The sequence below is a fragment of the Myxine glutinosa genome, chromosome 5 (genome assembly GCF_964187855.1).
Source record: "Myxine glutinosa chromosome 5, kmMyxGlut1.1, whole genome shotgun sequence".
NCBI lineage: Eukaryota > Metazoa > Chordata > Myxini > Myxiniformes > Myxinidae > Myxine > Myxine glutinosa.
In genome coordinates, this window is record NC_136265.1 from 210,139,520 (window position 1) to 210,149,511 (window position 9,992).

The window sequence follows — 9,992 nt, forward strand, 5'->3', positions numbered from 1 at the left end:
GGGGCCTTCGTTCAAACTTAACCGATCTCTCCATACAGGTTGCTTCTGTCAAACCAGACGTGATCTGCTTAACAGAAACTTTCCTCCTTTATGATGTCTCTGATTCCATAGTATCTCTCCCGGGCTACTCCCTCCTCCGGTATGATAGACCTGAGCCTCGTCCTGGAGGCGGGGTTGCTATCTTTATCAAAAACTCTCTTCCTCACTCGCCCTGCACTGCACTCTCTCCACCTCACCCCCAGGAATACCTCTGGCTACGGCTTCCCCTTCGCTCCCACCTCTTGTTCATATGTGTGTTGTACCGTCCACCAAACAGTGATGACTCCATCTACATCTCGCTGTCTGATGATATGGACCAACTTCTATCTACTCATCCCAACTCTCTCTTCCTCATATGTGGTGATTTCAACTGTCATCATGCCAGTTGGCTGGGTGTGGGTACCTCTCTCACCAGCCATGGCTCCTCAGCAAAGGACTTCTGCGACTCACTGGGACTGACACAATCTGTCAATTTCCCGACCCGGATCTCAGTCAACGGAACATCTTCTCTTCTGGACTTGGTTATGTCTAACTTCCCTGAAAATGTCTGCTGCTCTTCTTCTGCTCCGATCGGAACATCTGATCATGTCCTTGTTAAAGTGGACATCTCTCTGACCATCCTCAGGGAGCCTGCTCAGCGTCGACGAGTCTGGCATTTCACTCAGGCCAACTGGCACGGTCTTCAAGCAGCCATCAATCATCTGGACTGGTCTCCCATCTCTACCACCTCTGACATCAACTCATCCTGGGAATTCTTCCAAAGTAAATTGCTCTCTCTCATGCACAGATTTATCCCATCTCGTCTTCAGTTGTCATACCCTTCCTCCCGTCCATGGTACACGGAATCTTGTGGTGAGGCTGTTGCCCAGAAACAACTTGCCTTCGTCTCCTGGAAAGCAAATCCAACGGAAGGAAATCTCATTTCCTTCCACAAAGCCCGAAACAAGTGTGTGTCCACCCTCAGGAGAGCCAGGAAACAATATCTCTCCGTTCTCAAGACCGAACTCTCTTATCTGTCTCCCTCTTCCAAATCCTGGTGGCGTCTGGTCAAATCCGTTTCTGGTGTTTGTTCCCCCTCCATCCCCTCCCTTACCTCAAACGGCTACACAGCTGACTCCGCACGTGAAAAAGCTGAATGCCTCAACTCTGTGTTTGCCTCTAAATCTTGTGTCCCAAACCCATCCCTCTCTGTACCCACCATACCCAGTCGTACCCTGCTGCTCCTGGACTCCGTGTCCTTTCCTCCTGACAAGGTGGAAAAGTTTCTGTCAACCCTCGACTCTGATTCTGCAACTGGACCCGACGGCATCAGCCCACGGGTCCTAAAATCCTGCTCTGCTGCTCTATCTCACCCTCTCTCTGTTCTCTTCACCCTCTCTTTTGCTCAAGGTCAACTGCCATCTGCTTGGAAATCAGCCAACATCACCGCTTTGCACAAAAAAGGTGCAAAAACAGATCCTAGCAACTACAGACCAATCAGCCTTCTCCCAATTATCAGCAAAGTCATGGAATCCATCATTGCTTCTGATATGAAATCTTTCCTCTTCTCCAATGGCTTGATCTCTGATCATCAATTTGGTTTCAGACCAGGTCACTCTACTCTGGACATGCTGCTTCTGCTGTCTCAACAATGGATGGAGGTCCTCAATGCCAAACAGGAAATTAGAGCTGTCTCCCTCGACATATCACGTGCCTTCGACACGGTCTGGCACCCCGCTCTGCTCACCAAACTCTCCTCCTTTGGTATCCATGGAAATCTCCACGCATGGCTGGCGGACTTCCTCTCTAGTCGTCGTCAACGTGTGGCCCTGAATGGGTTTCTCTCATCTCCTCTTCCTGTTCAGGCTGGAGTTCCCCAAGGCAGTGTTCTGGGCCCCGTGCTTTTTCTGGTCTTCATCAATGATCTCTCTGACTCTCTCGAAAATCCTCTCTATCTCTTTGCTGATGACTCCACTCTCTGCCGCTCCATTCCTCTTCCCTCAGATCGGCAGTCTGCTGCCTCCTCACTCTCTGAAGACCTGGACAAAATCACAGACTGGTCAAACAAGTGGAACATGTCTTTCAATCCTGACAAATCTCACACTCTTACTATGTCTCTCCGAAAAGATCGACTGGACAACCCTCCCATCTACTTTCTCAACAATCCTCTCCAAGAAGTTCTGTCGCTCAAGATTTTGGGTCTCACTATCTGCCATGATCTTTCTTGGGAAAACCACATTTCCAAGCTGGCCTCCAAAGCCAGTCGCCGACTGGGCATCCTCCGTCGTGCGAAGTCCTTCCTCGGCACACCTGAGCTCCTCACCACATACAAGGCTTTCATCCGCAGCTCAATGGAATACTGTTCTCCCCTATGGGCCGGTGCTCCTGCCTCACACCTAGCTCGGCTTCACGCTGTTGAAACCAAAGCTTTCAGAATTATTGGAATCTCCCGCGATGAAGCTATCTCTGAGGGCCTTTCACTCACTCACCGCAGGCAGGTAGGTGGTCTTTCTGTCTTCTACCGACTCCTCTCCGGCCTTGCACCCCCAGCTCTCTCTGTGCTCTGTCCCCCAAATATTCCTACAGGTCGCACAAGATCTGCCAGCAACCCTCTGATGGTTAAACTGCCGAAATCTCGGCTCTCCGCTCACCTTCACTCTTTCATTCCTCTTTTCTCCCGCCTCTGGAACAAACTCCCTCACTCCCTTCAATCCCACTCCTCCCTCCAGGTCTTTAAAACAGCTGTTCACCACCATCTCTTATCTTCCCCCATCCAAAACCTTGATCTTTTCTACCCCCGCTAATTCACCCCAGATCCACCTTGTTTGAAATTCCAACTTCTTTCCTGGAAGTCCTGGCAGTGTCCATATGTTTTATACCTCTCCCACTGCCCCCTTCCCACGCCCCCCCAAAGCCCTCGCCCTCTCTCAGATCTCTCGATGTCTCCATGTCTCTCGGTCCCTGCTCTCAAATGTTGTGTTTGTGTCCTTCCCCCTCTCTCCCCATCTTGTCTACCGCTCCCTATGTTATATGTTTTATGTGTCGGTTTGTCTTTCTGTGTGATTAATGTTCGCTCTTTCACGAGCCTCGATATTGTATACAAAAAAAAAAAAAAAAAAAAAAACACAAATATCCTCAATAATGATGTAACTAAACTTGGCTGGAATATTTATTGGTCTTTCTGATCAAGACCGGCAATCTATTAATTTGGGAAATTAACCTTCCACGTCTCGTGAGAAGAGTGAATCAGTGACATGAAAATCAATTTCGTTTGTCTCTGCATTTGTGTTATTGATTTCCTTTTTTGGGTTGTTTTTCAACATTTCAGGCCAAGCACTTGAGTTGTGATCGCTGCAGGCTCTTCAGCTCCTTGCCACGGTGTTCGGCTGGTTCCCAGCAGCGGAGCACTGCACCAGGAAAGGCCTTGACCTGGCTGCTTGACAACCACTTCAGGAGAGATGTCACTTTGCAGTCACACACCAAGGGATTACCATGTAGGTAGGCCAATGAGAGTTCTGTACACATGGGATTGTACAAAATACAAATTTTTCAACTGCAAGTATCTCCAGATGATAAACTTTTGCATTATAAATGGCATTGACTGGACATAAACAAAATAATGACAACACAGTTAGACACCGCTCATACAAAGCTGGACATATTTTCCTCAAGTCCATCCAACACAGCACTATGTTTAGGGAGCAAGGCAGACATCCCAATCACCTTGTTTTACCTTTGAGCCTGGACAAAGCTTCTCCATCCATGGACTTGAGACGGTTGCTGTTCAGTGCCATCTTGGATAGACGTGGTACATGCTTGAAGGTATCGCGTGGAAGTCCCTCCAGCCGATTGTTGCTCACATACAGTTCACGAAGGTTCTTCAAACCCAGGAACATTCCAGTCGTCAGGCTCTCCAGCGCATTGTTATCCAAAACAAGCATTTCAAGCTTCGTTAGTGATGCAAAGGTGCTCTCCTGAATATCTGTCAGCTTGTTTCCAGCAAGGTTGAGAAAGTCCAACTCCTCAAGACCTGTGAAAGCTTCGGTCGAAATGCTGGAAATTTTGTTCATCGCTAAGTCGAGGATCTTCAGTTTGGGAAGATGCTGAAAGACATTTGAAGGAAGCTTACTTACGTTATTCATTGGCATGTCCAAGTCAGTGAGGCTCTCAAGACCTGTAAATGTGTAGGAGTTGATGTCAAGGATTTGGTTGAGGCCGAGAAGCAGGAACTGAAGACGAGGAATGTACTTAACAACATTGTTCGGAAGATTATGGAGGTCGTTGCTGTAAAGGTTCAACAGCTTGATTTTCTTGGAAGCAGCAAATGCTTTCCCGTGTATCATTGAAATCTGGTTGTTCTCCAAGCCCACACTTTCAACTCGTGGATAATTCTTGAGTGCTTCGAAGGGCAGCTTCTTGAAGTTGTTATTTCCTGAAATACAAACAGTCGAATAGTTACTGGTTCGATGTCTATATCGATCATCATCATATCCTGTTAAAGATACATGTGCAAGGAAACATGCAAATGCCTCCTAAACGAGGTTTGAAAAGCTACACCAAGACCAAACTAGCACGGCGCTCGGTGGAGCACATACCCCTGCGAGACTGACCATTTTTGTTTTCTTTCCCACTGATGGGCTTGATTTGCATCCGAACCTGAACCGAAATCGAATCGGCTTGTTCTTGTCACTTACCCAACTCATCCACCAAGTTTTGTCATTATCCATCCATAACTTTTTCAAATACCGTGTTAAGTGTCCTTTTCGGCCCGATCTCTCAATGGTGAAGAATCACTTTTCAAAGTTTAAAAAAATTCTCTTATCCGGATGATGATCCACATTTAAAAAAAAAATTTGTGTTCAAGATTGAGGCTCGTGTAAGAGTTAACATTGATCACAAAAAGACAAACTGACACATAAAACATAAAACATATGATAAAGGGAGTGGGAGACAAAATGGAGAGCAGGGACATCGGGAGATCTGTGGGAGGGAGAGGGCTTGGGGGGTGGGGGAGGCATTGGAAGGGGGAGGGGGTGGAGGTGGGAGAGGTTAAAAAAACACGTGGACACAGCAAGGACTTCCAGGAAAGAAGTTGGAATTTCTAAAAAGTGGATCTGGGGTTAATTAACGGGGGTAGAAAAGATCAAGGTTTTGGATGGGGGAGGATAAGAGATGGTGGTGAACAGCTGTTTTAAAGACTGGAGGGAGGAGTGGGACTGAAGAGAGCGAGGGAGTTTGTTCCAGAGGCGGGAGAAAAGAGGAATGAAGGAGTGAAGGTGAGCACAGAGTCTTGATTTTGGCAGTTTCACCAGAAGAGGGTTGCTGGGAGATCTTGTGTGACCTGTCTAGTAGGAAGACTAGGTCCCCCTGCACCCCCCGGAGATATACTTCTAATCAGTGTTTCTAGATTGGAAAAAATGTGTAGAAAATGACTAGCTATGGCCCCAAGCTGAAAAAATGTCCCACATACCATTTTTATGCAAATTACTGCTGCCATTATCAAAAAAACGATTTTTGACATATCTCAGCCAATATTGCAGATAATTGAAAAATGAAGGTGTCTAGACCCATGTTTTGAAGGGCATAGATCATGATAGAACTATTCATAACATGATTACATGTGTCTATGGTATACTAGTATGCATATTAATGCTGTAATTACAAAATAATCAGTTTTACAAATGATAAGGATACGTTAATACTGCAGATAACTTAACATGGTACATAAGGGGTCTAAACCCAGGTATTTTCAAGGTTAAATGTCAACAAGATGCTCCTGAGTCTTGCATAGGGGCGGGACATTGGCAGTAACATTGGTACCACTCAACTTTTCTTCCCACCATTGACTTTGTATTGCGAGAGATTTTCACTTGCTTATTTAAAGGTTTCTCACCCAGCCCACGTAAAATCTACCAACTCCTGCTGTTAACTCCCAAACATATTTTTTTATGTTATCCAATCACAGTGCAGAAATGACAGACTAGAGATCCAAATTAGTGCTGCTATAGCTGCCATTTTACATTTCCATCCATGTAACATGCGCGCTCGCGCGCTCGTATCAATTGGTAATGTCGCGCGCTCGTATCAATTGGTAACGTTGATGTTATTGAATACCTCAGTTGAAAGTTCAGTCTTCCATTCCATCTGTGTGTTGTTCTTGGTATTCATCCTCCAATCTAGCCAGGTAAGATGCTAACTATAATGTTACTCACACTCTTGACTTCAGTTTCTGCATGAAATCATAAACAGGCAGAATAACAGCTGAGCCAGCTAGCACCATGTTAGCTAACGTTAAAGCTAGCCTCATCTATGTACAGTATGTTCCTAATGTCGGTGTAACTTAAACTTTTGTTAATGCCAAACATGAGACATATCTGTTGACTTCTGTATATGAATTGAACCAGAAAGAGGCACGACAGCTGAGCTAGCTACAGTAACTTAGCACAATGTTTCATTGGCCTAGATAGCTAACGTTAGTGTGGAAGAATTTAGATGTTTTAGCTATTAGCACTTTTGATGCCACTAAACATGGTTTAGTCAGCTAAAAAGTACCCTAGTGTAGAACATGACTCAGAACCTCTGTTACCTCACTGAAAACTCAGAGCCTCCTTTCACAGGCACTTTTAACATCATTCGTGATTTCTTATTTGTCATTTAACAGTGATGGTAGACATCGACAGCAAGCATGCCCAAAAGAAAACGGAGTGTAGAACCTGCAGCCCAAAGCTCTCCTCCTACATGCATCCTTCATGTACCATCCATGTCTGATCATGGGGATTTCACGCCCCTCCGTAAAATTAAAGGATCTGCTTCAGAAAAACTGCAACTGCTTCAAAAGATCCGGGATAGACGTCTCAACCAACCGCATGACTCCCCATGTCGTATGCAATCAGTATGTGATCAGATCCCGGCAACTCTTCCTGATGACCTAGAAAGAGTAGGATATCACAGCAAGTGTTATAAGCACTTTGTCCGCCACTTTCATCGTCTGGGAGATGATACAGAACCAGGGCCATCAACCTCATCATGGCATCACTCTCCTCGTAAACCAGGAGGTTCTGCTGAACCCATCTTCCCGCCAGAGTGTATATTTTGTGAGAAAGTTGAGACCAAAGATGCTCATCGCAATACTGAGAGGCCTACAACCTTCCCATCCTTTAAAAACAAAGAAAATGCATGGGAGCAAATCGAAACACGGGCTGAGAAAATGGGTCTCTATCGACTCCATCGAAAGGTGAAAAACAAAGACCTCTTTGCATGTGAGGCCAAACACCATCCGTCATGTTTTAAAGCTTTCCGCACAGCATTCTACAACTATGAGCGTGCGATTCACAGAGCCGAAGCACCAAAGGAGCAGGCTTGCATGTCAGCCGCCCATGAAAAGGCATTCAACTCAGTACTGGAACACATTCAAACCCAGGTCATCCAGCAGAATAAAGTTCTACAGCTTTCTTCCTTGCGCTTGCTCTATGTCGAGGAACTGAAACTGAATGGATATGAGAACTCAAATTTTATCGGTCAGAGAAACTACTGAAACGCCTACAGAATGACCCAATCAAGGAGCATATCCACTTCACGAAGGTTGATCATGACAAATGTGATGTCATTTCTTTCTGGCTTGTGCACAGCTCAAACATAACAGTTTCCAATGCTCTCGCACGAGCATTCACACTCGGAAGCACAAACAAGAACCAAAATGTTGCCCTCCAACTTCGCCAGGGTATTCTACAGGCTTTCAGAGAGTGTAAAGACCAACCATGGCCACCAACAGCTGAAGACATGGAGCTCAATCCTGAAGACATCCTACCTCCAGACCTTGTCCGCTTTCTCAGCGTGCTAATGACTGGCAAGGAGGGCATCGAGACAGAAAAGGTGAAGCGTCTGGTCTTCTCCATTGGACAAGATCTGTGCCGTGCAGTGTCAGATGGAAAATGGAAGTTACCAAAGCACATTCTCCTCTGTGTGACTGTAAGGCACCTGTTCCGAAGCAAACAGCTCACCACAATACTACACAGGCTTGGACACTCTGAGAGCTACGATTTCGCCTTGGAGTTGGAAACTGCTCTCGCCAAGGTCCTGGATGAAGTCTCAACTTATCGTACACCACAAATTGTGACAGGAGAGGGCAACCTTGTATTCCACTGTGAGTGGGACAACTTGAATAAAACCACTACCAGTGTGCACGGCAGCAACATTGTAAACAGTGCTGGAGGAATCATGGTGCAGGAGGTCAAGCCCGGGTTCGAGAGCAGCAAGGACCGAATGCTACCTACCATCAATAGGTCACAACAGCGTAGCCTGAAGGTCGACACACCAAAAACTCTCCCACCCTTGCACTTTACTCGCGTTGGCCCGAAGTTCCCTGAAGGCTCATCATTCACACCGCCAGCAGAGAATGACACAGTCTATGCCACTACGATGCAAGAGTACTACATCTGGCTCTTCATCAGATACATCGGAAGGACTTCTGAAAGTGTGGAGTGGACAAGAGGCAGCTACCAGGCTGGAGAGAACAGAGATGGCTGTGCTGATCGTGGAGGGGAAGGCCCACCAACTTGCCTCAACGAATGGCAAGGTAAAATTGAAAGCCCTTCGTGAATGGCGATTCAATTTGTAATTTTTCCTGAAAAAAAGGTGATTACCTGTGATGTTTGTCTAGATCTGAAACTGGCAGTGACTGGTGATTGAAATGCGGTGCCTTTTTGTGTTTCAGGTCGAGGTACGTGAACTCCCCACGATCTACAGCAACCAGGAAGAGACTGATACCAGGGTGGTTCTGTACCTCCATCATGCTGCTACCATCGGATACAAGAACGCTGTAGTCAGAACACCGGACACAGACATCCTCCTGATCCTGCTCCACCATGCCCACAACATCAAGCTGACGGTGTACCTGGATACAGGGTCAGGGAAGCATCGCCAACTTGTCAACGTCTCTGAGCTGGCAGAATCCCTGGGAGAGGACTACTGTGCCACTCTCCTGGGGTACTATGTGTTCAGCGGAGAAGACTGCACCAGTGCCTTCAAAGGGAAGGGAAAAGTCGGGCCCTTGAAAAAGCTGGAGAAGAATCCCAGGTTTCACAGGGCATTCGGTGAACTGGGTGACAACTGGGATGCCAACCCTGAGGTGGAGAGGCAGTTAGAAAAATTCACCTGTGTGATGTACGGCCAGAGTCGCGAGTCATCAGTGGACATTGTCCGTGCCAAGCTGCTACGAAAAATGGTGGGAGAGGACAAGACCCTCACATCCAAGTCCAAGGTTGATCTGGCTCGCCTTCCTCCATGCCAGTCTGCCCTGAAGCCGCACATCCAGCGTGTGAACCACCGCGTAGCATTGTACAAAAGAGCCGATCAACCTATCATCGAAAAGCCAAAACCTTATGAGGAGCAAGGATGGATAAGGACTGATGAAGGACTGTTGAAACCAATGTGGTCCAGTGGTCCCATCCTACCAACCTCACTGGTGGATCTTCTGAACACAGGAGAGCACGAAGAGGAGGAGGAAGAGGAAGGAGAAGAAGAGTTTGACTCTGACGATTTCGATGAAAATGATGATGACTGACTCAGTGTAGAATCACTAATGCTAATGATGTTTATCTAAAACAAGCAAGAGAAGAGTGGTCACATTGAGTGCTAGGACTATTTTGACAGTTGTAATATTTAGAAAAATAAAACTTTGTGTTAACGTCTGTGTAGACGGACCTTAATATGAGTCTATTATTTCGTAAAACTGTGATTATTTTGTAAATAAAGCACTAATTAGCATACTAGTATACCATAGACACATGTAATCATGTTATGAATAGTTCTATCATGATCTATGCCCTTCAAAACATGGGTCTAGACACCTTCATTTTTCAATTATCTGCAATATTGGCTGAGATATGTCAAAAATCGTTTTTTTGATAATGGCAGCAGTAATTTGCATAAAAATGGTATGTGGGACATTTTTTCAGCTTGGGGCCATAGCTAGT

The 9,992-nt window shown here is 46.1% G+C and overlaps 2 protein-coding genes across 2 annotated transcripts; one reads left to right on the plus strand and one right to left on the minus strand.

Moving 5' to 3' along the window:
- Positions 1 to 3,012: 3,012 nt before the first annotated feature.
- Positions 3,013 to 4,668, minus strand: LOC144892189 (uncharacterized). Its single transcript, XM_078777468.1, has 3 exons — positions 4,614 to 4,668; positions 3,752 to 4,510; positions 3,013 to 3,533 (listed from the first exon to the last, which is right to left on the minus strand). Exons 1-3 carry the CDS (start codon positions 4,666 to 4,668, stop codon positions 3,343 to 3,345), a joined length of 1,005 nt encoding a protein of 334 aa, XP_078633594.1. The 3' UTR covers positions 3,013 to 3,342.
- A 3,842-nt stretch (positions 4,669 to 8,510) lies between these two features.
- On the plus strand, positions 8,511 to 9,725 carry LOC144892462 (uncharacterized). The gene is made up of 2 exons (XM_078779436.1): positions 8,511 to 8,593; positions 8,732 to 9,725. Exons 1-2 carry the CDS (start codon positions 8,537 to 8,539, stop codon positions 9,578 to 9,580), a joined length of 906 nt encoding a protein of 301 aa, XP_078635562.1. The 5' UTR covers positions 8,511 to 8,536; the 3' UTR covers positions 9,581 to 9,725.
- The last annotated feature ends 267 nt before the right edge of the window (positions 9,726 to 9,992 follow it).

Bases quoted from the DNA above. Each gene is read 5' to 3' on its own strand.
- LOC144892462 (XM_078779436.1), top strand. From the start codon at position 8,537: ATGGCTGTGCTGATCGTGGAGGGGAAGGCCCACCAACTTGCCTCAACG. The intron at 8,594-8,731 runs GTAAAATTGAAA...TTTGTGTTTCAG, and splicing joins TTGCCTCAACGAATGGCAAG to GTCGAGGTACGTGAACTCCC.
- LOC144892189 (XM_078777468.1), bottom strand. From the start codon at position 4,668: ATGCAAATCAAGCCCATCAGTGGGAAAGAAAACAAAAATGGTCAGTCT. The intron at 4,511-4,613 runs GTATGTGCTCCA...TATCTTTAACAG, and splicing joins AAATGGTCAGTCTCGCAGGG to GATATGATGATGATCGATAT. The intron at 3,534-3,751 runs GTAAAACAAGGT...CCATGTGTACAG, and splicing joins AGCTTTGTCCAGGCTCAAAG to AACTCTCATTGGCCTACCTA.